The sequence below is a fragment of the Capricornis sumatraensis genome, chromosome 8 (assembly GCF_032405125.1).
Source record: "Capricornis sumatraensis isolate serow.1 chromosome 8, serow.2, whole genome shotgun sequence".
NCBI lineage: Eukaryota > Metazoa > Chordata > Mammalia > Artiodactyla > Bovidae > Capricornis > Capricornis sumatraensis.
In genome coordinates, this window is record NC_091076.1 from 100,894,207 (window position 1) to 100,919,879 (window position 25,673).

A 25,673-nucleotide genomic window follows, 5' to 3' on the forward strand; every position below is an offset into this window, starting at 1 on the left:
TCAGTGGAACCCAAGCCACAGGGAACCCCGTGGGGTTCTTACTTTCTCTACACTGAGTACCTGGAAGTTCAGGGGTTGAGGAGCCTTGGAATTCACCGTGTTACTGTTCTGTTTAAGTTTTCTTTTTATATGATTCTGACAGCCAAACGGTAAAAGAGCTGGACGTGCCATCTAATTCTTGCCCTCACGTTCTGAAACAGAGGACCCAATGTCGTCACCAAATTCATACAGCGAAGCCCATGGCCTCATGTCCTTGGATGGACAGTGTGAGGTGCTGGCCAGGGTCTCAGCTCCTGGTCCGGCTCTCCCACGTACTGGGCTCTTCCAGCTCCTGGTGTTATTCTTCAGATGCCTCACACAGAAACACTGACTGCAGCGGCTTTAGTGGTTTGGAGCCCTCTCTCTAAAAAGAGAACTCCAGAAAGAGCACATAGGGAAGCTGGGAAAGGAGAGTGGCTTGACCAAGAGGTTTTCCTAGATAAGAACTGGCCCAGTTGGGAGAAAAGAAAACTAGATCAGGAAAGGGTTCAGTCTGAGCATGTGGTGTGCCTTGCAATCCTCACTAGAAACTAATGAAAAGCTAGTGACCCCATAGGAGCTGGGTCCCATTGGCTCCACGTCTCATACTTACGGTGGGATGAAACCCAAACCTATTCAAGCATCAGTCTCACAGCAGCAGGATGATATGGTCTGGACCCACTGCCTGGAGCCTCTACTGGGAAAGTGCCTGTCACTTTGCTAAAACGTGCTGTGTGGTTGTCAAATGCTGTCAACAGATACACTACTCAAAGAACTCTGCTCACTGCACAGGGGTTGGTAACGTAAATTAGCAATGGAGTACCCTTTGTAGATGCAGGGTCACAGAACACGAGCAATCTCGGGACACAGTCTACCAGTGCCATGTAAGAGCTCTCTGCTGAAAGCTGACACTTTGCCAGAAGAGCTAAATAGATTGTAAAGAAATACCATTGTTCTGGACTGGAAGGCAAGATATTTCTAAGATGTCAGTTTTCCCAAAATTAATTGGTACAGTCTCAATCATCATTCCCCTTAGACATATTTATTTTGCAAGGGAAGAGAGGAGGGAAAAGTTGTAAAATTTATCTGGGGGTGCAGAGGGCCTAGAAAACAATCATGAAAAAAGGAGAGACTTCTAGGTGGTCCAGTGGCTGCTGCTGCTGCTAAGTCACTTCAGTCGTGTCGGATTCTGTGCGACCCCATGGACAGCAGCCCACCAGGCTCCCCCATCCCTGGGATTCTCCAGGCAGGAACACTGGAGTGGGTTGCCATTTCCTTCTCTAGTGCATGAAAGAGAAAAGTGAAAGTGAAGTCACTCAGTTGTGTCCGACTCTTAGCGACCCCATGGACTACAGCCCACCAGGCTCCTCCATCCATGGGATTTTCCAGGCAAGAGTACTGGAGTTGGGTGCCATTGGACTCTGCATTCCCAGCACAGAGGGTCCAAGTTCGATCCCTGGTCAGAGAACTAGAACTCACATGCTGCAGCTAAGAGTTGGCATGCCACAGCTAAAGATCCTGTATGCTGCAGTGAAAATCGAAGGTCCCACGTGCCACAACTAAGACCTGGTGCAGCCAAGTAAATAAATATATTTTTAAAAAATGAAGCTGGAGGATGTGGACTGTCTGTTTTCAATAGTAAGGCTGCCATGGTTAAAACAGGGTGCTGTTGGCATGAGAATAAATAGGCTGATGGGCCAGATGGAGAGTTGAGAATTGGGTGATAACAAGGCACCTGAATGATTACGTGAGATACACCCTTTTTAGGAAAACATGTTGAAGCAAATGGGCATCTGTGTGGGTAAAATGAACTTGGACTTCTGCAGTACACCTCATATATACAAATCAACACCGGCTTTCCCTGGTGGTACAGTGGCTAAGAATCTGCCTGCCAGTGCAGGGGACACAGGGTTCAATCCCTGGTTCAGGAAGATTCTAAATGCTGTGGAGCAACAGCCTGTGTGCCACAGATATTGAAGCCCATGAGCTTTAGGTCTGGAGAGCTGCAGCTCCTGAGCCTGTGTGCTGCAACAGCAGAAGCTAAAGATTTTTTTTTTTAATCAAAGAAACAAAAAATCAATGCAGGCTGGGACATTAGGTCTATCACAGGCTGATAGACCTAATGGTAAGATCTACAACTATAAAGATATATGTTAAAAAAAAAAAAGTTGAACATGTTTAGGACCTTGAAGGTAGGACAGAAAAACACTGACTATAAGATTGGTCAGGTGGACTTTATCAGAATGAAACACTTGGGCTCCTGAAGAAATGTTGTCTAAAACTTGAAAAGGCAAGGTACAGACTAGGAGAAGATAAGCCATAGAAGATGTTCCACAAAAAGAGCTTCAGTAAGGTCACCATGAGTCATCAGAAAAGTGGAAAGTAAATAAGCTACCATTACATGCTGTGAGGTCAGATGCAGACATTGGCTGCACGGCGTGCTCACACACTCCCAGAGCAGCTGGAGCCTCTCCCACGCCCTGGTAAGGATGACCCAGCCAGCCCACTGCTACCCGAGAGACAGGCAAACACAGATCCGCACGGAGATTTGTGTTAAGAATATTCATGGCAGCTTTGTTCACAATAGCTTAAAACTGGCAATGACCCAAGTGTGCATCAGGAGGGAGACAGATAACCAGAGATGCTCTTCATACCACCTACTGCTCAGCAGTGAAAAGGAAGGAGCCATTGACACAGCTGGGTGGGGGCACCGGGCAGGTGCGTGAGTGGCCACAGCCGGCAGCTTAGCAGACAGCAGCTTTCCTTAGCGGGCTCTGTGTGTGACAGAGCAGGGGACCCAAGGTGGGGGCTCTCAAGCCGCGTTCATCCACGCCCATGGCAGTTGCTTTTCAGGTCCACTCCTGTCCTGATGAGCAGCCGTGCAGAACTCAGACGGGGTGGGGCATCTTCCCTGTGCAAAATGGATGAACACTGCTTCTCTTCTTGCTCCACAGGCACAGTTGGTGTGCAGCTTCCGGGCCTCCAAGAGTACGGAGCCGTCGGGGGCTCCACACATGCCGCCTCGTCTGCCATGTGGGCCTGTCAGCACTGCACCTTCATGAACCAGCCGGGCACCGGCCACTGCGAGATGTGCAGCCTCCCCAGGACCTAGGGCTCCCGGGCCCTGCTGGCGGGACTGGGCCCACCCCAGCCCTCTCGGAAGCCGAGATTGTTGTGCCCGTGCCCCACCTCAGCAGCCCTGAAGGCGAGGCGGGGGCGGCTGCCCTGGGGTCTCTGACCCAGGAAGCTTCTCAGCACCAGGCTTCCCTGGAGAGAGGGAATCAGGCTGGTGCTCTGCGGGCTAAAACCAGTCTCCTGGTGGAGGCACGGTGTGGCCTCACCCGGCCGCCCCACAGCAGCCCCCACTGTGGTAGAAGGACTAGGTGCCTCTGAATCATCACCTGGAATCGAGGGGGTGGGAGGGCTCGCTGCCACCATCCAGCTTTCTTTTTCCCTTCCTTGGATGCTTTTTGTTCCTGCGCCTCCCATGTTTTTGGTTGGGAGCTCTTGGTGACCTCTGTACCCTGATGCTCTGGGGCAGACCCTGCCTGTGAGGGCCACCTCTTCCCCTTCTGGTAGCCATCATGCAGTGGGAATGTGTGGCCACGGGCTTATGGCCTCCTGTCAGCCTGGTCTGCAGGTGAATCTGCTGCCCCCCCTTTCCTGCTCCCACCCAGCGTCCATGGGGGGTTTTAAAGTCTGCTTTGGTTGTAATAACAGTTAATCAGTAATTCCTGCCCAGAAGACTTTTATTTATTTATTTTTTTTAAGAAAAACTGCGTAAAAGGGGAGTGAGAGAGACTAGTTTCCACCTTCGTCCCTCCTTTAATGAGTTCCTGGAAGTGTGTGCAGCCTGGGTGAGTGGACGGGGGACCCACAGTCAGGTCTCCTCACAAGTGAACCTCAGTGCCTGAGACTTTCCTGCCAGGCCACACGGCTGGCACAGCTGCAGACCCAGGACCAAGCAGGAGCCTGGCAGTGTCCCCCACTGAGCAGGCAGCCCCTCAGGCAGCCAACACTTGACCAGGCCTGCGTCGGGTGAGCTGGGTGGCCCCAGGCAGGGCCGGAAGCTCTGGTCCCTTTTGTCCCCACACCATTCCTTCTTGTCCTGCCTAGACCCTGGCCTCTGACAAGGCCACATTACAAGCCAGGTCAGGGAGTAGGAACCTGGTTGTAGAGGGTTGTGGAGCTGCTGCTGGGTTGTTGGAAAGTGGATCCTATGCTGAGGTGTGGGTCCAGGCCATCCCAGGACAAAGGTGGTCAGACCTTGCACATGCTCTAGGGTCCCGCATTTCTTCTACAGCTGGGTTCCAGTCTGGCCCTTCCCCAGGAGCTGTGGATGTTCTGATGCCTCTTTGCCTTAAAAAAAACCCTGTATCTCTGAGCTGCACTGCACCCATCCCCAGGAGAGGTGGACCCAGACACAGGCTGCTTGAGGACTTCATGTCTCTGTCCTAGGGCAGGACGCAAATCTCTGTGACCCTCCCTCACCCTTGGCCTGTGAACAGAGCACACCTGGGTGTTGTGTTCACTTGTGGCAGGGGTGTGCCTGGCACCTCCGGGTTGACCTGGCATAGGACACTCAAGTGGCCAGTGGGTTGGACCTATTCTAGGGGCACGAAGCGCAGAGCCCCGTTTCCCCAGCTCATCTGTGGCCGCCGGCCAGAAAGCTGGGCACGTGTTCTGGCCCAGGTCACCTGGTCCTTTGATCAGACGTGAGTCTGCAGGGGGAGTGGGAGCGCACTAACCTCAGGCCACGCGGTCCCTGCCGCTCCTCTTCCACCTGTTCTGGTCTTTACCTTCTCTCCGACCAATATCCTGCTCGCCCTGAAGTTCTGGCATCTGCATAGTTCATTTCCGTCTGTCTTTTAGCTAAAGAAAAAGTGTTGTGATTTCTCTGCTTCTGGTTTTGAGTCACTGTTTGTTCAGTAATGCACTTTATTGTCCAAAGACAGTCAGGGGTCAGCATAAGGAGTGGGGGCACCCTGCCAGCAGACTCAGGCCCAGGCAGCTTAGCCATCTCCTTTTACACAAGGGAGGGGGCCCCCAGCCCCACCTGCATCCTACCTGCCCTCATGTGGACACACCCTCTCATGCCACCAGGCACCATAACTCAGCGAAGGGTGACGAGGTGCCCAGCCTCCACTGACCAGTCTGCTCCCCGTGCTCCCACTTGGGTCTTGCAGGTGTGTGTTGGTTGGGTTTGCAGTAGCGTTGCCTGGACTCCAGCCCTGCAAGTGAACCAATAAAAGCACCTGAAGCGACTGTCAGCGCCCCGTTTGTCCTTCCTGGGCCCTGAGGCCTCTCCCTGCCCTGATCTTGACCTACCTACCTTGTCGGGTGACTTGATGACTTCCTCTCCACACATCACTGTCCTCTGCTGATGTGTTTAGAGTATGAAGGATAGAGACCCCCCTCCTGCCCAGGCTCGTCAGCCCTGTGTTCTCAGCATGGTGTCCATGGGAAGAGCAGAGCCTGGCCGCCTCTGCCTTTCCTGCACCCTTCCCACCATCAGCCATGTGGCTGCTCCTGGCCTTTGGTGGGTCAGGTGCAGGCAGCCAGGCAGCAGGTGGAGGACAAAGCCCAGAGCTTGCACAGATGCAGGGGGAGCAAGGCCTGGAGAGGACATGCTGCCTGGCCTGAATTACTTGTCGAGCCTTCACACACACCTTACAGCAGACTGTCCTTTGGCCACCGACTCACTGCTCCTTGAACACATATATAAGAAACGCCACCACTGATGTCCAAGGGGCCCTAGGGTGAGGCAGGCCCAGCTTAGCTTCTGGACTGGGGTGAGTGGGCTCATCTCCCGGCTCCAGCCCTGTCCCTGAGTTTACCTGCTTTTACTGGCAGTGTTCTGCCTTCTGCATGGCTCAGGCTGCTGACCTTGTTGGTTCTATGAAGTAACGAGGTTCTGGAATAGCCCCCTCCCCTCGAAATCAAGCAAATGGAAGGTACTGCTTTGCTTGGAAATAGAACTCAGGGTCCTGCCACCCCCTTTCTTGGCACGTTCAACATGTTGGCGTTCCATGTTGCTATGGGAAGCAATTGGCACTGCCTGTACATGCTGTGTCCTGTCCCCCCCGACCATGCCCCCAGTGCTGTCTGTCAGTAGTTTGTCCTTGGAAGATGATACAGCTTCCATGTGGCATAGAGACCAACTGACTGTCCACAGCATGCTCTGCTGTCTCACATCCTGCCACAGGCCTTCCGGGGACACCCACATGAGGGGTCTCTGCCTTTGCATCACCCCTTGAGCTGGGTAAGCCCCTTGCTCATGTCTACCCTCCAGGGCGATCAGCATTCAGGGACCCCTCACTGTTCAGGATAGACTGTTGATGGTCATAAATCCTAGTATCACAGAGTGTGGGGTTTGCCTGGGTTTGGGGCCAGGAGCCTGTTAGTCCTCCAAAGCCGAAGGGAGTGGGGCAGAGCAGTGACCAACTTCACAGTGCCTGGCCAGTCGGGGCTGAAGCAGGGTGGTGAGGCCTGACTGGCTTAGCCCATCTCCTTGCAGTCCACTTGCCCATATGGTCATTTTCTCTGTGACAATCTCAGTGTAGTTCCCTTGGTGTTGGAAGTCTGGGAGGATCAGAGTAGAAATTGGTATGGGCATGTCACCCACAAGGATTGGTGGTCATAACACAAGCCAAGAACAGGTTGCACTTGTGGGGGGGCGGGGGGGGGGTGGGTAGAGGAGGAATTCAGAGTCGTGTGTCTTGAGAGGAGTCCTCACTTCTAATTCCAAAAGCCAAGTGGGAGCTGGTCTTAGGTCAAAGGACAGACTGCAAATGGTGCGCTCATGCTGGGTCCAACCCAGAAGCACAGTGGCTGTCCACTGCCCTAGGGGTTGAGCACCAACCTCAACAAGGGGGATTAGAACTTGTGCCACTGGTTTCTTGTTTCAGTAGGTAAATCAGCATTGGTGAGGTCAGCTTAACTCAAGCCCAGAAAACACTTGGCTGCTGGGCCCCTTCAACTTGGCCTGTCTGGCCACACCCCCGCAGATGCCTCTTTCATTCATAGATGTTTGGCCTTGAGAGGAGTGTAACTGAGCTATCTGCAGGCATCTTTCAGTGTCACTCTGATCTCGGTCTCTATTCAGAGAACTCTTGGGCCATCTGATCAGACCCTTCCCCAGAGCCGTGGAGGATAGGGTTAGGGAGAAGAGGTGTCTTGCCCTGTCTTCACCCTGACCACCAGGATGACTGCTGGTGAGCTGTACCCGCCCCCTTACCAAGGCCTAACCAGTGATTTTCTTTATGGTCTTCTGCCCTCAACCCAGAATTCCTCTGGCTTACCCCTTTTCCCCACTGTCCAGTCAAACCAACACACCCACAGGCAGTTAAAGCATTAGGGAAGAGACCCGTCTGTCCATGTTAGGTTCAGAGGCGGCAGTGTCCTGGGGACGGGGTAGGCGTGGCTGTGGCTCAGTAGCTCAGAGGGAAGAGACCCCGGCTGCGAAAGTGTCAAGACCTGGCGCTGCCCGCCCCCTTCACAGGCCCAGCCCCCAAACGCTAGACAGTCGCTTTAGGAGCGGAAGAGACTGTCCGCTCGGAAGAGACGTGCTCTGAGGCGTCGCCGCCCCCCGTGTACTAGCCCGGGTTCGAGAGCCTGCCCGGCCCTTCGACTTCGGGCGGGCCCAGTGGAGCCCCCGAGTGGAGAGGAGTGGAGAGCCCAGGCCCTTGTGCTTCCCGCGTTTGGCTTTAAACACGTTGGCCCTTTGCCATACAGCTCTGTGTGCGCTAGCTTTATCCGGGCGGCGTGAGGACTCGGCTCCCGCTGACACGCCCCCGAGACTCGGCGCTCAGCGGCCCCGCCCCCGGCCCCGCCGTACGGCGGAGGCCGCGCTACGACCTAGGCGGCCGTAAAGCGCAGGGCCCCGCCCCCTCGGCTCCCGCGCCGCGAGGCCGAGCCCCCGCCAGTGGCCGGGCTCCAGGGCGATCCCACGATGGCCGACCCCGGGCCGCGGGTCGAATACCTGGCGGGCTTCTGCTGCCCGCTCGGGGGCCTGGCGGCGGGCAAGCCTCGCGTGCTGTGCCACGGGGCGGAGATCTTCCTGTCCACTGGGAGAGAGCTGGTCTATGTCTACGACCGGGAAGGGCGGCTGCTGATCGTGAGCACCGGGCACACCGGGGAGGGGCTGGGACTGGGGGCCTAGGGGATGGGGGGCTGGGGCGGGAGGGATCCGGGGCCCTGGAGGGGCCAGGGTCGGGCGTGGATGTTCGAGCGGCCGGCACATTTGAGGAGTTTGTCCTCTGGTTCACCTGAGCCCCCACGCCCCTGACCCAACACTGTCCTTCTCCCCGGTCGTCCAGGCTGTGTACAAGTTTCCCGGTCAGGTGTGGCACCTGGAGCTCCTGGCCCTTCACAAGGTGCTCTATGTCCTGTGCGCCCAGAGCGGCATCTATTGCTTGTCTTTGGACCAGATGACCAGGTGAGGCTTGGTCGCTGGCGGGAACTGCTTTGGGTTGGGCCCACACTGCCCTCTCCCAGGTTGAGGCTGACATGCCCTCAGATGGGCTTGTCACTGTTTCTGAGTGGTAGTACTTCCCTGTCATCCTCAAACACTGCCCCTGTGACCTATATGGTCTGGTCACCTCTGGACTGGGTTCAGAATGAGCACTCACCACAGGTGAGGACTCAGGGGCCTGACAGTTCTGCATTGTTGAGAATTTTCTGTCCAAACCCCATTTCTGGAAGCCTTGATGCATGCTGTTATGCATGTGTCCCTGGGTGACCGGGGTGGGGGAGAGCATTCCCTGGAGCAGGTGGGAGGCACTGTGGCATGCCAGCTGCTCCCTGCTGGCGGCCTCTGAGATCGCTCCCTGTGCAGACCCCACACCCGTCATGTCAGTGGCAGGCTGTCCTGAAGGGAGCCTGTGAGCACTGTAACCGACAGTTCCCTGGGTTCTACAAGGTCTGTGAGCCGAGACAAGGAAGATGGCGGGGACGACCAGGACAGTGACGATGGGCAGGTCGGTGAGCCCCCTATCCCTGTGATCCACGTGGACCCAGAGTCCTGTGTGCTCCCGGATGCCTCACTGCATGCCTTCACCGTCCTTGATGATGCACTCATCACCTTGGCACTGGGCCTCACCCAGTGGAAGATGCAGCTGTTTGAGCGTCCCTCTCCAGGGGAGGACCCCAGGCCCAGAGGCCAGATTGGTGAGGTGGACTTGTCCACCTGCACCCCCCCAGCTGAGAGCCAGGGGGCATCCGCAGCCCCCTGCTTCCTCCCAGTGCTGTGCTGTGCATCACCACCTGGCTCCAGGACCCCACTTGGCCACTCATGGAGCTCTGAGGGGGTCATGCTGGAGGGGGCCCTCTTTGGGCTACTCTTTGGAGCTGATGCCGCCCTCCTGGAGTCACCTGTGGTCCTCTGTGGGCTCCCCGATGGCCAGCTCTGCTGTGTGATCATCAAGACCCTGGTCACCTCCACGTCAGCCCTGGGTGATCCGAAGGCGGTTGTCAAGATCCTCCATCACCTGGAGGAGCCTGTCGTCTTCATTGGCGCCTTGAGGACAGAGCCGCTGGCCGAGGACGTGGAAGACATACACTGCGACTGCTTGGTGGCCCTCGGTCACCACGGCCGGACGCTGGCCATCAAGGCCAGCTGGGATGAGGCAGGGCACCTGGTGCCTGAGCTGCGGGAGTACAGCGTCCCGGGGCCCGTGCTCTGCGCAGCCTGTGACAGGAGCAGCCATGTGTACCACAGCACCTCCGCAGGCCTCTGTGTAGTCGACCTGGCTCAGGAGGGTTCCCCCTTGGACCCCACGGAGAGTGACGGGGCCCCAGGAAGCCTGCCCCCTCTACTGTATCCAGACAACTTGGGTATCTGCAGCCTCGTCACTCTCTGTGTGTCATCGAGCATGCCTGAAGGTATGAGCCACGGCCGAAAGCTAAAAACCAAAGCCGCGGTGGCTGGTGGAGCCCCCGCCCTGGCATCTCCTCCCTGTGAACTGGCCATCTTCCTCTCCCTACCTCATTCCTGCTCTCCTTAAAACCGCCCCGGGCAGCCCGACCCTCCGCCGGCACAGCCTCGTGGTTGATGCTGGTCTTGGGGTCCTGTGTGGGTTTCGGGGTGGGGTTTGTGCCCCTCTGCCTGGGTAGGGTCTGCACCTGGGCAACCCTTGGTAAGAGCATTTTCCCGTGGCAAGTCTCACATGGCAGGTGGTCCAAGGGAAACTCAAACTGGTTCAGGTCAAGCCTTTATGTTTCTCCTGAAGGCTGGAAAACATTTGTTCCACTTACCGAGTGGCCTCCAAGGAGCCCACCCTGCCCTGAAGGTGGGGGGCAGGGAGGGGGCATCCCTGAGCTCTGATATGTGTGTTCTCTCTGGACAGAGCCAGAGAGGGTTTCAGCCATGTCTGCCCAGTAGTGGGGGGAGGGGTACAGCCGCCCTCCCCACACCGTATATTCCCCTTAAGATGGCCCATGAGTGCACTGTAAGGCCTGCCGTGGACCATACCCGACAGGAAAGAAATGCTTTCGATGGGAAGAAACTGCTGTCTCCCACAGGGAAAGAAGGGCTGCCTGTAGCAGGCAATGGGGGAGCCATACCTCTGGGCAGGGCTCAGGGCCTCAGTGGTACCGGACCTGCAGAACCAGTGGGTCGCAGGAGATGGAACCTGTTTCCCAGGGAGCTTCTGGTGTCCAGGAGTGGGAACAGAGGCAGAACGCTGCTGGGGAGGCGGCAGGCTTCCAGAAAGGCCCCGGCAAGTGCAGACTGGTCAGTGAAGGAGGCCTGGGCCTGAGTAGCACTTACTTCTCTTAGGAAAATCTCAGAGCAGCTCTACTCAAGGTGGAGGCTGTTGAAGGGGGTATGCACCCTGCTAATTCAATGGCCCTCATCTGTTTCCTTTTAGTCCACGTACAAGGTGACGCCTCTGCTGGCTGACCCCCTGCCAGGGAGGCACCTCACAGCCTGTTCCCAGCCGTGTGCCCCTCCCTGCCTGCCACCCAAGCCCTGCATGTCTTCTCCTGCAGGGGGTGCCGAGCTCCTGGCCCTGTCTGCCAAAGGCCGGCTGATGATCTGCCGCCTGGACCCACATGATGAGGCACCTCAGCCCTCCAGAGTGACCTCAGCAAAGGCTGGCCAGAAAATTAAGCAGTTGTTGTCTGGAATTGGCACCGTGTCTGAGAGGTGAGCAGTGGGCTGCGGCCTGGGCAGAGGCCGGCATGGCATCCAGGAGGTGTCCAAGGCATTGGCACTGGTGCTGGCACTGGTCCGGACAGGGCCTGTGACTTTGCCTCTGACCCCCGAGATTGCCCCAGACGTCGTGGTGCCTGGCCAAAGGTGATAGTAAAGGCCAGCGCAGACACCAGGCCCCTGTGGTTTAGGACCATTTCTAGGGTGCATGCCACCCTCTGGGCTGTCAACGGTGGCTCTGCAGAGGAGCATCTGGGCCAACTTGGAACACGTCAGGGAGCACAGCAGGGATGGCCAGCCCCACCAGGGGCACCTCCTGGCCCAATGGCCCAGTTGGGGGTATAGGCTCCGTGAGCCCAAGGGGCGAGGCCAGGCCACCAAGTCCAGGCTGCCTCAGCTCCATCCTGCGCCCTCTCTTCTCTCGTTGCTGGAGAGGAGGGTTGGGTTAGACAGTCGTGTGAGAAGGCCGGGAGCTCCTGAGGTGAAGGCTTCTCACGTTATGCTAAGGAGGAGTGAGGTCTGGGTCTTCCCTCAGCAGCCACGTCTGTTTCCAGAGTGTCTTCTCTGAAGAAGGCAGTTGACCAGCGGGACAAGGCCCTGACCTGCCTCAACGAAGTCATGAACGTGAGCTGCGCCCTGCTGTCAAGCCGGGAGGGTCCGCGGCCCATCTCCTGCACCATCAGCACCACCTGGAGCCGCCTGCAGCTGCAGGACGTGCTGGTGGCCACCTGCCTGCTGGAGAACAGCAGCGGCTTCAGCTTGGACCGGGGCTGGGCCCTGTGCATCCAGGTGCTCCGCAGCTCCCAGGCCTTAGACCTGGAGTCGGCTGGCTCAGCTGTCACTTACACCATCCCTGTGGACCAGCTCGGCCCCGGTGGTCAGCGCGAGGTGACGCTGCCCCTGGGCCCTGGTGAGGACGGTGCCCTCGACCTGCCCGTGACCGTGTCCTGCGCGCTCTTCTACAGCCTCCGGGAGGTCGTGGGCAGGGCCCTCACCCCCCGGGACCCTTTCAAGGACTCCGCTTCGGCCGAGTGCACCCCCATCGTCCTGCCTGAACAGGATGGTGTGTGCCTGCCCCTGAGCGAGCACACGGTGGACATGCTGCAGGGCCTGCGCTTCCCCAGCCTGGGCGTGCCCTACACGCAGGCTCTGGGCCCTGCCAGGGACCCCATCCACACCTTCCTGGGAACTTGCCGTGTGCCGGGCAGCCAGCCGGCGGGACCCGAGTCCCTGCGGGCCAAGTACCTGCCCCCGTCAGTGGCTACCATCAAGGTGTCGGCAGAGCTGCTCAGGGCCGCCTTAGGGGACAGTCACGCAGGTTGGTGGCACTGACTGGCTTCAGGCAGCCTCGGGGCCCTTCCTCCCTCCCTTGGAATCCGGCCAGCCTCACTGGCGCACCTCTCTCCTCCAGGCGTGTCCCTGGGCTGCGCCACCCTGCAGTGGCTCCTCGCCGAGAATGCTGCCGCTGACATCGTAAAGGCCCAGGCGCTGTCCTCTGTCCAGGGAGTGGCCCCCGATGGCACCGATGTCCACCTCATCATCCGAGAGGCAAGCGGGGGTCAGCTCTCCTGCCCCAGGGGGAGACGTTGGCCTCGACAGCAGCAGTTCTGTGTGGGGTCCCTGGCCGCTCAAGAGGAATCAGATTCTGGGGCCCACCTTCCGGAGAAGTCCGACGCACCCACGTCCGAGAGGCAGGCTGTGATGGGGTGGCCTTCGTAGGGCTGAAAGCTGCATCAGCCTCCCAGCCAGGTCTCCATGAGGACCACCCTGTCCAGCGCTCCCCATGCGTGGCCCTGGCCCTGCGTCCAGCTGGAGTTCATAGTGGCCCAAGCAACTCACTCACTTGTGCCGCCAGCAGGAGCACAAGCCCTCCAGCCCCTGAGCCACGCAGCCCCCAGAGCCCCAGGGTGCTGGGCCCTGTCACAGACACCCCACCCAGGGGCCACTGAGACACTGAGGCGGGGCTCAGCTCTCTGGGTGCAGTCCTTGTACACACCTTCCTTCCGGAGACCCTCCTGGCAGCCTCGGGGTCACATCCAGCTGACCCTTGTGCCACAGCATTGGTGGCTGTGGCGGAGCATCCCGTGTGACCCAGCATACCCCTCTGAGGGTGGTGGGTGGAGGCTGCCCACTGACGGCCCTTTCAGGTCCACCGACACTAGGCAGCATCCACGTTGGGTGTCCTGGGGGCCTGGTGGTGGAGAGGGTGGGGTGCCCAGCCATCCCACAGTCCCAGAAGGAAGAACTTCCAGGGACAACATCTTTCCTAAGGTCCCTGGGGTCTTGCCTTGTGTCCTGGCCATCACTCATCTTTGCCAGGTTTTATCTTTGGTTGGAGGGCACTGGGCAGAGATCTCCGTTGCCCAGCCCCCTCCCTGTTTTTTTACAACCTGACCTTGCTGTCGGGTGACTTGGAATGCACAGGGTGGGCCCTGGAGGGGTTGGGGCGTAGGCTCTCCTTGGTGGTGCAGCCACAGCCATCACTGCCTTTGGTGTACGTGCCACACACCTGGACTCAGAGGGAGCAGGGCTCTTCCTGGACGGATGTTTCCAGATGAGCAGCTTTGCTGTTGCTTGGCTAGCTGGTTCTTCAGGTGGAAACTCGTGCCGGGTGTGGAGATCGAGGCCTGGGGCCCCCCAAGCTTTGCCCAGAATGGGATGTGGAGGGGCCACCCAGGCCTCACGTGCCTCAGCCAGCTCAGATGCTCCCACAGGCCATGCTGCCCTCGGGCCAGACGAGGCTGTGGACAGCCAACGAGGCTCCTTGTGCATTGCAGGTGGCCGTCACCGACCTGTGCCCAGCGGGCCCTGTCCAGGCCGTGGAGATCCAGGTGGAGAGCTCCTCTCTAGCCAACCTGTGCAGGGCACATCACGCCATTGTCGGGCGTTTGCAGGTCTGTTGGCCCTCATGGGCTTGCCTGGGAAGTCTCTGTGGGGTGGTGGGGACACAGGACCTTGGTGGCTTGGCTTCCTGCCCGGGGTTGCAGATGAGCTGTGGCCAGCTGGGAGGTGGTGAGGGACTTGTCTCACCCTCCTGGCAGTAGCCCCCAGTGGTCCATGAGCACACGTGGTTACAGGGAGACAGTCCACCTGTGACTTGTCAGCATGAAATTTCCATACAGTAGTGTGCAGAGGTCCGGCTCGGGTCCTGGGATAAAGTGCTTGTCAGAGCTTCCATATCTTTGCCAAGAAAGAGAGAGTTGGCAGCCAGGCCCTCACAAACACACAGCCCTGGGGGCCGCTTACTGCCGCTTCAATGCCTTGTGGGGCTACTGGGGCCACGACTGTAGGATCTGAGGGGAGGTCTTTGTGTCCCTCAGGGAAATCTGTGAGCTGGTGGCTTGGCAGGCTGGGCCCAGGGCCTGCTAGCCCCTCTCCCGCCTGTTCTGTGTGCGTGGCCTCGGCTGCACAGAGCAGGCTGGGCTGGCAGCTATCAGCCGATTCCCATGCCTTTCCTTATATGTGGGCTCTGCAGCAGCCTCACCTGGGAACTCAACAGTGCACATGCCCAGACCCCACCCTAGACCCCAAGAGTCGGAGAGCTGCAGTCCAAGTTCCAGCAGGGATCCGAGGCTGCTGTTCAATTAACAGACCCACCTGTGTGCCCAGGCAAGCCTGGGGGCCAAGCCTTGACCAGAGGTCCCCCTCAGCCGTGCTGTGACAGCCCTGCATGGCACAGCTGTGGCTTCACACCCGGGTTCAGGGATCTGTTCTGTCCCCAGAGCGGAGCTCCCACCCTTGCATCCCTCCACCCCAGAAGGTGCCACGTGGTTGCTCTTGCTGGGCCTGAAACGTGCAGGGCCGTCTGCAGACCTGCCGAGCGTGGCAGCTGATAGGTGGACAGTTGTGAGAAACTGGGGCAGTGGGGAGCGTGCTGACCAGACTTCCCACAAGAAGGGGAGTTAGCATCCCAGGGCTGCTAGGACCAAGTGACCAAGTGCCACGGACGGGACATAGTGGGTTCAGTTTGGAGGCCGGGTGTCTGCAGGGTGATTCCTTCCGAGGCCTCTCTCCTGGGTGTGTGGACAGCCAACTCCTCCCCAGGTCCTCACGGGATCTTCCCTTGGCATGTCCGTGTCCTAATCTCTTTTTAGCAGAACACCAGTCCTGTGGGATTAAGGCCCACACACCTGACCTCATTTTAATTTGATTATCTATAGAGACCCTCTTTCTCCAAACACCATCACCTGAGGTGCTGGGGGCTGGACCTTCCACGTGTGAATCTGGGAGGCCTGAGTCAGCCCCTAAGGGAGTGCTGCGGGCACTCCCCTGATGGGAATCTTCTCGTGGGCTGCAGACCTGCACTCCGTCTGCCACATCGTGCACCTATGACAGAATGTTCTTCATTCACTTGGCCACTCAGAATTTGGGGGACCTTGTCAGATGTGTAGTTTCTGCCTCTGGTGGCACCTCCTGCTGTCTCTCGAGGTATTGGGGTCTCTTCTCAGTTCTTTGCCCCAGAGACCAGTGGGAGCCTTGCTGCCTGGATCCATCTGGGAGCATCCTCCCTGGGAATCAGGAAGGTTACTTCCAAGTAAACGACCATCCGGCTGGGGCTCTTGTGGAGCGGAGATTAACTAGCGGCGAGGCAGGGAGGCCTGATGGATGTCTCAGCTAGCGGGGAGGCTTGCCTGGCTCTGCGGGCCGGTGCCAGGAGCCCTAGGCTCTGTCTGGGGACACACGGGAAGGGCGCCCTCTCCGGCCACTTACTCCTTGTATCCCTCCAGAGGCTGGTGGTGGAACAGGCCGCCCGGGGCTCCAGCCCGCCTGATCTCCGCCTGCAGTATCTCCACCAGATGCAGGCCAACCACGAGGTGAGGCCCTTCGGGGGTCTGTGCCCTGAACTTTCTACCCGCCGGGGCTCCACTGGGGTCACACACACAAGCACCTGCGTATCGCCCAGCTTGGCAGGGCCTCCCAGTCCGCTCAGCCCAGAGTCAGTTCTGGGCTCCTGCTGCAGGGGCGAAAGGAGGGCAGAGTGGGCACAGTCACGCTGCTCTACCTTGGCCAGGACATTCCCGTCCCCTGGGGACGGGGTCTCCCCTCAGCCCAGCCACGCCTCCTGTCCCGAGGGGTCATCATGTTAAGGCCACAGAGGAGTGTGTTTCCTGGGCCACCTGCCACAGCCTGGGTGGGATCTGAGTGGTGGGTGTCCCCCTTTCTTGGAGGGGCCTGCCGACGTGCCCGGCAGGAAGGTGGCCCCTAGCTTGTCGCCACCTGTCCCTTCCTGTAGACACTGCTGCGGGAGGTGCAGACGCTGCGGGACCGGCTGTGCACGGAGGATGAAGCCAGCTCCTGCGCCACCGCCCAGAGGCTGCTGCAGGTGTACAGGCGCCTCCGCAGCCCCAGCCTCCTCCTGCTGTGACGCCAGGTAGGCCCCGCCCTGCCCGGGACACCGGCAGCCCCCTCCCCAAACCCCTACCCCGCCCTGCCCGGGGCCTTCCCGGCCTCTGAACCCTTGACAGCTCACAGTATCTTCCATGGTTTTATGGAGATAACCTGGCTCCTGACCCAGGAGGCACTTGGCCTGGTTACAGCTGGGGAAGGTCTGGGGTGAATGCAGCCAGCCCCCCAGATGGCCACCTGGTGCCCCCAGGGTGGGTGTGCTCAGAGGAGGCGGGTCATGTAGCTGTTGTATCAGGATAGCCAGGCAATCCGTGACCCCACTGGGCCGGGGGCCCGCTCGGCCTCCCATATCGCTCCTTCCTTTCCTCCAGCAGCTGCCACAGCCTCTGCACTCAACCTCCACGCCACTGGGCCGCCGCCTACCCAGAACGTCGGGGCTGGATCACCGACGTCACTCCGCTCAGAAGTCGGGCCTGGCCATGGGGTCTAGACTCCAGAGCAGGATTGCTGCTGCCCTGGCAGCCTGCAGGGGCCCCGGAGACAGGGCTTCGGGGTTGAGACTCAGGCAGGTGCGTTTCAGCGGTTGTCTGGTTCCCACCATGGTGCCCAGAGCCCGGGGCTGCCCCTGTTAGCAGCACCACTCGCCTTCCCATAGACCTCTTGTCCAGCACTGTCCACACCTGCACAGCGGGCCTGCTCTGGGTGCCTTGGTTCTGCTTCTCTGCAGTTACTGGGGTCGCCAGGTGGGAGGGTGCTCCCTGTGACCAAAGCACAAAGACTCGGGGTGGGGGTGGGGGTAGGGGTGGGTGGGTTTTTTTCCTGCAGGTGCCCTGTGGCCACAACACTCAACAACTAGATGCCTCTGGCCGGGGCCGCACCCAGCGCCCAGCACTGTGCGTTGTTTCCAAGGGTCCCTCGGGGCCGACAGCAGCCCTGGGGTGGCTCCGGTGCTTTGGGGGAGGGTGGCTCTCCCCCGGGACTTCACACGGTGCTCTCCTGCTGTGCATGCAGGGCCTGCGGGGCACCCCGCCTCAAAAAATGACCCTTTCTCTTGCTCTGCCTTGTCCTGGGCTGTTTTTTAAGCCTCCTCCCTGCGGTCTGGTGGCGGCTTTGACCTGGATTCCTGGGCTCACTGCAGCTCCAAGCCCCCGCCAAGGCTGGTGGCCACTGCACTCCCCAGAGGAGCCTTGAACTGGCCTCTCTGGGGCCCTCAGGCCAGTGGGAACCCTCAGACATGGGTGAAGTGGTCCCTGCAGGGCCATTAGGTCATGAGGGCCCCTCCCCAGGAGGACCACGGGCACCTCCTCGTCGTCCTCCAAGTTGGGATCTGGGGTCATCACACAGACCCAGCACTGGAGTGTTCTTCTGAGCAGGAGGGAGGACGGGGAGGGGTTTCCGCCCACCCAGTACTGTCCTGTGCCTCCTGTCCCCGTGTGTGCTGGGAGCAGTGTAACAGTTGCCTTCAAGGATGAGCAAGCAGTTGGCCTCCGGTCCCTGCTGGCTTGGGTGGTCCTTACACAGCCTGGAGGGGAGCTGTGGCCCAACCAGGGAAGGGCCTGCACCCCCTTAGTGGCTGTTTCTGAGGGTCATCTTCCTGTCACTTCCCGGGGGAAGCGAAAGTGGGCAGGCCAGCCCACAGGGACCTGCAAGCCCTCTTCCCTGCCTCCCGTCTCCAGCCACTGCCCTGGGCTGCACAGGCTCCACTCAGCATGTCTGAGGCCAAGTACCCTGTCCAGCCAAGGTCAGCAAACAGGAGACCCTCCTTGGCGCCCACTGGAGCACTTGAACAAGGGTGCCAAGAGTGCCCAGCAGGCAACCCTCCTGTCTCCCAGGCCATCAGGGGGCAGTGCAGACCGCACACAGGGCAGTCCCCTTGTCCCCTCTGGACCAGTGTCCATCAGAGCCCACCTTGACCTGTTGGCCCACGTGGGACCCAGCTTTTCTTCATCCCTAAGGTGAAGGGAAGCGGTGAGTCAGGGAGCCAGCCAAAGCGGGGCCCTGGAGAGGAGTCCCAGCTGCCCCCCTTTCCCAAAGCGCCTCACGCTAGCCAGACTCACTGGAAGGGGCACTTCAGGTCCCAGGCAAGAGTGTGGGCTGCCCAGGGTGGGAGAGGGTGGGGGCTGAGGGGAAAGGTCGCTGAGGCCCGTGGTCTCCCCTACTTTTGCTCAGGCTGTCCCCTCAGCCCTCCATCACCCAGTCCTTAAGGCCTAGGCCAATCCCAGGGGCACACTTCCCACCCCACTCCCACCTCCTGTGGTCCAGGTTGCCCAGCACCTCCAGGAGGTATTGGCCTGGGTGGGGGTCCTTGGCGACTGGGGTGTTTTGGGTGCCAGCTGGTTTGGGGAGACCTGTGGGTGAACCATGGGCCTTGTGCTGGTGGTCCACCCTTCCTACACTGGGTGGCAGCAGGCCAGTGCACAGGCTGAGAAGCACCCTCTCCCCCATGGTTGGCTGCACAAAACCCTGTCTGGGAGGGGTGGAAGTCACTTCATCAGGTGCTTCCAGGATTCCCTAAGACCCTGCCCCTGGGGAAGGGAGCAGTGATGTGTGCTATGAAGACCCTGAAGACCCTCTAACCTACCTGACTTGCTGGGGCCTGGGATGAGGCTCCTCCCAACTATCCCACTCCCATCCCTGTCCTGCTGAGTAGAATGGGGGTCCTCTCCCCACCCCCGCCCCCAAGCTTGGGGAGGAGCTATGTGACAAGGAGTGATGCAGACAAAAGAAGGCCCGGGACTGGCAGTCCAGGAAGGGGTCTCCGGATGTTCAATGGGCTGGAAAAGCGCCAATCTTGGATTTTCTGGCGGTCGAGCGACCATCGCAGGAAAGGCCCAGAGGGCCTGCGGCGGGCGGATGCGAACCTTTCCCCATGCACCGCGAGCGGCGCCACTGACCCGCGAGCCGCTGGTCACAGACGTGGTTTAATGGGGGACAGACGGCGGCGCTCAGTATTCCCAGAGCGCAACCCCAGCCGGCGCATCGGCGTCCGCGCGCAGCAGCCCCGAGGCGCCGCCACGCAAGTACTTGCCACTCCGGGCCCGGATGGCCAGGCGGCCGCGCTCGCGGAACTCGAACAGAAAGTCCTCGGCGCGCTCGCCGTCGCTGCACACGCTGCCGTGGCTGCCAGTGTGCCAGAACCCGCCGCCGCGGCCTGGGGTGGGCCAGAGAGGGGTCAGCAGGTGGCTCGCTCCCCCATCCAGGCTGGGCACAGCCCCCTACTCTCTCCGGGACCCCCCTTTCCGCTGCTCCCCAGCCCCATCCCGCCTGCCCGCACCTCGGATCTGGTACGCGCCGTCGCTGAAGCTCAGGTGGAACACGTCGTAAACCGAGCGGTTGGTGTCCAGCTGGTTGGAGCCACGTCGGTGGCAGACGAAGCCGTCCAGGCCGCGCAGGACCAGGATGGGCCGGTTGATAAGCTTGAGCGTGAACTCCTCGTCCTCCCCTGCTGGCGAGACAAGGGCTTGAGGGGCCTTCCAGCAGCCTCGCGAGAGCGCCAGGCCAGGACCCGCCCCGCTTGTGTGCCTGGATCTGCCCACTGCTTATGTGAGCCCCTGGTTCCCCAGAAGTGCAGCCGTGATCGGGGTGCTCTGGATCTGAGCCCCCACGTCAAGAGCAATGGGCTGGAACAGGGAGTACGACTCTTGTCGCAGACAGCAGCAGCTCCATGGGGAGGGAGAGGGTCCAGCCCTGGGTGGAGACAGGGGCTGAGCTGGCACTGTCCCCAGGCAGAGCGCCCAGCCCCAGGCTCCCCAGGGCAGGAGGGGTGTGCTCACCTACAAAATCGCTGATGGCCGCCAGCTGCCCATTCTTCTTCATGCACACATAGCGCCCGTTACTGGCCTTGAGGGCCACCCGTCGGCCCCGCCACTCCATCTCAAACATGGTGTTCTCAGAACTGGAAGGGGCAGGTCAAGGTCCCCTCAGAGAAGCAGGACATGGGGACTCAGGGTCAGACCTCCCGCATCCCCTTCAAGTCCACGACCACCCGCTCAAGGCACTTGACTTCCACTGCTACACCCACCACCATGAAGAGCTGCCCTGCGAGCTAGCAGCCTTCTTCCCTGGCTGGGCGGCTGTGTGGTCCCTATGGTTGAGGAGGAGGTGGTGATGCCTGTGGTAGTGGAAATGGAGGTGATGGTGGAGGAGGTGGTGGTCACAGCCACGGAAGGGGTGTGTGTAGAGGAGGTGACGGTGATGGTGGAGATGCAGGGGGTCACAGAGGTGAGGATGGTGCACTCACACTTGTGTAGCTGTGGCCTGGATGCCCCCATGGGTGACCAGGGTCCAGTAGCCCCCAGTGCTGGAATAGAAGGTGCACTTCTTTGTCTCCTGGTCAATTTGCATCAGGAAGGTCTCGTGATCCAGTTCTTCATCTTGGTTGGCTGAGACATTGACCCCTGGAGGAGGAGATGGGAAGCCCCTCACGCCTCACCCTGGGTGGGGTGGGGAGCAGAGGGGTGGGAAGGCATGCTCTTGGGGCATCCCTGAAGTCAGCGGGGGTCTCATCTAGAACCCTTTGGACTTGAGAAGATTTGGAGTTCTGCTCCAGCGCCGTGCAGGCACATTGTGGACGCACTCATACCGCTTCCTAGAGGCCGGGTTTCCAGCACAGCCCCAGGAGCCAGGCCCTTCCGTGCCGCCAAATCCCCTGCCTCAGCTAATCAGCAGGTAATCTGCTTGCTCCTGCTCTCTGGACCCAGGACTTACAGAAGCCTCTATTTATAACTCCTCCCTAAGCTGCTGGGTGGACACAGCAGGGTCCCTGTCCTTCCCTAGCATGGTTCAGGACACAGCGGGGTCCTGGGATCTGCTCCTGGGCACTGAGCTGGGACTGGCCCCCTGTCATCTCCTCAGCCCCTCATGCACAAGTGTGTGGTCTCCCAGGACCCTGGAGGGAGGGCAAAGCTACTTGGGACTCTGCTTGGGAGGGAGATGAATGGGGCATCTGTGACCAGGGTAGGGAAGAGCAGTCAGGCAGTGGAGTTTCCCTGGTATCTTGCCATAAACCACATCCGTGTTCCATCGCAACTGGCAGATCACAGAGCTCCCCTGAGGCAGAGCCCCAACAGCTCCAGTGAGCAGAGCAGAAGGGAGTGGGGCATACCCCCATCAGGGCTGAAGGGTCAGGGCCACAGCCTGTCCTGCCCTGCCCCCTGGGAAGGAAGTGGGGCAGCACACAGGGCCCAGACTGGAGGGGGTGCCCATGGCTTTGTCCTGTTTGTCCCCCAGACTGGAGTCTGTCTCCCTTCTTACACAGATCACTGATCAGACCCCAAGAAAGTGACCCCTTCTCCTTGCCGACCCCACCATCCCATCAGCAGTGCTGCACAAAGTGAGCTCCTGCTGCCCCCAGCCTGTGGTCAGCAATAACAAAACAATGGGCCTTGTTCTCCAGACGCTGGCCCAAGGGGAGCGGTGGACAACAAAAATGGTATGTCCAGTGCCCATGACTGCTGGGGTTTTGGCCAGGGATGGACTCCCTGAAGTAGGGCCTGAGAAGGTGAGGGAGCCATCCGACAGGTACTAAAGGGAGGAGTGAAGCCAGGGGTCTGAGGCTGTGGCTGCAAGTTTCCCACCCCCATCTCTGAGGTTAAGCCTCTTAGTGTCCCCAGCATCTCCTTCCACACCCCCTCTCCAGACAGGATACAGCCCAGGGGCTCGGTCTCACACAGCCGGCTGCTCCTGGGACCCTGATCTTGCAGCAGCAGGGTCTCATGGAGTCCTGGCTGGTGCTGGCAGAGAGAATGGACCCTACTGTCCCAGGAGGGATTGATCAAGTGGTGGATGTGTGAGCAAGAAGGGGTGTCTGGGAGCATTTACAGGAGACCTATTCTTACTCCTGCAAAGCCACAAGAAGAGCCAGTGCCCCTCTTCCCTTTGGACTTTGTTCTGTTTGGACATGAGGTCCCAGATAGTAGCAACCATCTTGTAACCACAGGGGCACCAGTCTGAGGGCAGAACTGTCCTGGGAGAGCAGTTCCTCAAAGAGGAAAAAGCAGAGGACTTTGGTGATGCCACTGAGCTGGATGTGGTGCCCGTTTGGGACCGTACCACCCCTGTGCCTCCAGACCTCCACTTAGGCAAGATATTAGCGTCCTCATGGCTTAAGCCAATAAGCAGCCATTGTTACTTGCAGCAGCAAACACTGCTTGTTGGGCAGCCCAGCAGCAATGCCACATGAGTGAGGGCTGGCAGTGGGCATAGCAGAGACAAGCAGACTCTGGCTGATGGAGGTTGGGAAAGGAAAAAAAAAAAATCAACAGCAAAAGCCAATTTTCTCACCAACACCCTGGCCTGGGGGAAGGAGACAAGTTTGGGGGCTACCTGGCCAGCAAAATGACAGGGACCAAGGAACCACCAGCCCACTCTGCAAAAGCCACCACTTCAGCTGCCTCAAAACCTAGCGGCACTATCCCCCCCTCAGCCTGAGATGCCACACTCTGCTTCCCTGAATCACTGATTAGCAAAGTCAACATCAGAACATCTCAGGGCCAGGTCTGATGCCCTCAGGCTTATGCAAGGAAAGCAGGGAGGTGAATGTAGGTACCTCTAGCCTCACCGTGGTGTTGGTGGGGAGGGGGGTGAATCTGTTCCTTTGTGGGGGAATTCCCCCATCAAAGGGGTCAGGTCAGATGCAGGGTAATCCAAAGAATGAAAAATGGTTTATACGGCTACCATCCCCCCTCACCACCACCACCATCACCATCACTACCATCATCTCCATCACCACCAATACCATCACCAGCAGGACCACCAGCACCATCTCCATCACCATGGCACCCTTACCATCACCACCACCGCTTGTAGCACCACCAGCATCACCACTATCCCCACTACCACTTGTCTCACTCACAAGCTGAACAAGGACAAATGCTTTGTAGCCAGCATTTCCTTTGACTCACAGAGAAAGCTTTCCCCACTACTGCCCACCTTTTACTGGCAAACCAAGCATATGGGCCTTGGTCAAGGCCAGAAAGCAGTGTGGCCAGACAGTAGGACCTGTGACGGGAAAGACTGGGGCTGTCTGTCCTCCCTTACACCCCAGGGCCCAACCACACTCCACAAGGATTCAGGGGTGTTTGCTGAATGCTGGTCCCTACTCTGCACTGGCTTTGAAGATCCAAACGACAGGCAGGAGCCCCTAGAGCCACAGCTGGGCCACCCCTCTATGCGCTCAGGGCTGGGACCAGGTGGCGGCAGTGAGCCGGGTCCGGGTACACCCACCCCTTCTGGGTGCACAGAGCCAGGAGTCCAAGTGGCATGGAGCCACTCTGGAACCTCACTTTCCTTGAGGGGAAGTAGGAGCTGTCCATGTTCACCCCACAGGCAGGTGATCATGTGGAGAAGGGCCCATGGGTCACATGAAGCAGGTGACCGATGATCGGGGACTTGGGGGGAGCCACGCGACACCTGCTGAACAGAGAGTGTCTCCCCACCAGGAGCCCAGGCTCTGGAGGGACCGCTTGCATCTCCCTGGACTGGAAGGGCCCCCAGGACCCCGTCCCACTCCGTTCCTGCTGCCTGCCTTCCCTGCCCTTGTCACAGCCCCAATTTCCTGTAAAGTTCAGAAGTGGGGTGATGGAAGAAAAGGGGAAGGGTGGTCAGGGGGCAGCCCGGTGTGGATGGGGCCTGCCCTCTTGCCCCTCATCACGGCGAGCCTGGGCCTCAACCACCTCCACCTGGGCGCTGCCCATCCTGCATTCAGCAGCTGTCCAGCGGGCTTGAGGCTCAACAGGGCCCCCATACCTGGCCTATAGCCCACTGTATTCTACAAGTGTATTCTCACCCCTCAACCCGGAGCCACTCGCTACACGACCCTACACACACGCACAGGCCCCGCACCCCATTACCTTGCCGCACGGACACGTAGCGGTGGTTGGCGGCCACCAGCACCACCTGTGGGTGACTCTCCTCCAGGTCGAAGAGCTCGTCCTTGCCAGGCCGTGTGTTGCGGCCCGCCCTGAGCGTGCCCGCAGGGCCCACGGGTGCCAGGTAGCGGCCATCGCAGTCCTTGAAGGCCAACTTGCCCGCCTTGAACTCAAGCGTGTAGCAGGCGCGAGCCTCGGGCTCCCAGACGAGGCGGCCGTCGCTGCGCAGGTAGCGGCTATCACAGGACTTGAGGCAGTACTGCCGGTTCTGGAAGATGAGGGTGACGAGCGCGTCCACACCCCAGGGCGTATCACTGTCTGCTGCCATCTCGTCCTCCCGCGGGCACAGGTGCGCATAGCGCCGCCGGCTCACGCTCAGCAGGTGGGCCTGCGGGTGGATGGCCAGGTGCACTGTCCACAGCTCGGCTGGGGTGATGGCCGTGGCGAAGCAGGACAGCTGGTCCTCGGTGCCGCCGAAGAAGCGGCCATGCGGCTCCGACTGCAGCACCCAGCGCCCGTCGGGCTGTGGCAGGACCAGGAAGCGGCAGTCACGACCCGGCCGCTCCGCCTCGCAGGCCACACGACCGTCCTCCTCGGCCGACAGGTAACGACCCAGGTGGCTGCTGCGAAACAGCACGGCAGTGCCCTCCCCTGGGTCTGGCTCCAGCACCCACATCTGCTTCCGCTTGAGGCTGGGTGCCGAGGCGTTGACCTTGAAGCCAAAGCTCTCGGCCGTCAAGTAGCGGTCAGTGTCATTGACGAGGCCAAACTGGATTTTCAGCACCTGGTGCAGGCCATTGGTAGGCATCTTCGGGCCTGGCTGAGGTCCCCGACGGGGGCCCGGGAAGCTCTCTCTGTGCTCACGGCCCCTGAGGTCCCCTAGAGGCCCGGCTCATCTGGTTTGGCCAGCGGCCCCCAGGCCCGGCTGGCGTCATGGACCCGCTGCCCTCTCAGAAGCTGCCTCTGACCAGCAGTGGCGGGTCCGGGGAGCTCTTACATGGCCAGCGGGCAGCAGAGGGCGGGTGGGAGGGCGGATCAGAACTGTGCCGGCTTAGGAACAGCCTTTCGTTACCCCAGCTTGGATTTCAGCCACTCCCGGACTGCCCAGGGGCCAGAGCCCGGGGCTGGAGAGGCTGGAGAGTGCCACTCGCCGCAGGGCTGACCACCTCCTTGTGCTCACTGGCGGCTGCCCGGCTCTGGCTCCGATGCTGTGCCCCACCCTCTGGACACCCACCCCCCAGTCTTGGCCTCTCTCCTTGCCCCCCACCTCCGGGCCCCCAGACCCACTG

The 25,673-nt window shown here is 59.8% G+C and overlaps 3 protein-coding genes across 5 annotated transcripts in view; 2 read left to right on the forward strand and 1 right to left on the reverse strand.

The window, feature by feature from the left end:
• The window catches only part of NPLOC4 (NPL4 homolog, ubiquitin recognition factor), a 52,172-nt gene extending 46,946 nt beyond the window's left edge, over positions 1 to 5,226 (forward strand). For both annotated transcript variants that reach the window (XM_068976879.1, XM_068976878.1), the window contains exon 17: positions 2,973 to 5,226. In XM_068976879.1, the coding sequence (XP_068832980.1) occupies positions 2,973 to 3,130 (158 nt within the window). In that variant the 3' untranslated portion in view covers positions 3,131 to 5,226. The remainder of the gene's footprint in view (positions 1 to 2,972) is intronic.
• A 2,743-nt stretch (positions 5,227 to 7,969) lies between these two features.
• On the forward strand, positions 7,970 to 17,271 carry FAAP100 (FA core complex associated protein 100). Its single transcript, XM_068978434.1, has 10 exons — positions 7,970 to 8,134; positions 8,337 to 8,455; positions 8,939 to 9,900; positions 11,008 to 11,164; positions 11,725 to 12,488; positions 12,582 to 12,718; positions 13,948 to 14,064; positions 15,898 to 15,984; positions 16,404 to 16,541; positions 16,888 to 17,271. Exons 1-9 carry the CDS (start codon positions 7,970 to 7,972, stop codon positions 16,533 to 16,535), a joined length of 2,640 nt encoding a protein of 879 aa, XP_068834535.1. The 3' UTR covers positions 16,536 to 16,541; positions 16,888 to 17,271.
• Positions 17,272 to 19,461: 2,190 nt separating this feature from the next.
• FSCN2 (fascin actin-bundling protein 2, retinal) lies at positions 19,462 to 25,192 on the reverse strand. 2 transcript variants are annotated; one of them, XM_068978935.1, is made up of 5 exons: positions 24,367 to 25,192; positions 20,757 to 20,913; positions 20,290 to 20,411; positions 19,791 to 19,958; positions 19,462 to 19,667 (listed from the first exon to the last, which is right to left on the reverse strand). In XM_068978935.1, exons 1-5 carry the CDS (start codon positions 25,190 to 25,192, stop codon positions 19,462 to 19,464), a joined length of 1,479 nt encoding a protein of 492 aa, XP_068835036.1. The 2 variants fall into 2 exon arrangements, with proteins under 2 accessions (XP_068835036.1, XP_068835034.1); XM_068978933.1 differs by having other exon boundaries at positions 19,791 to 19,986; positions 20,249 to 20,411.
• Between the last annotated feature and the right edge of the window lie 481 nt (positions 25,193 to 25,673).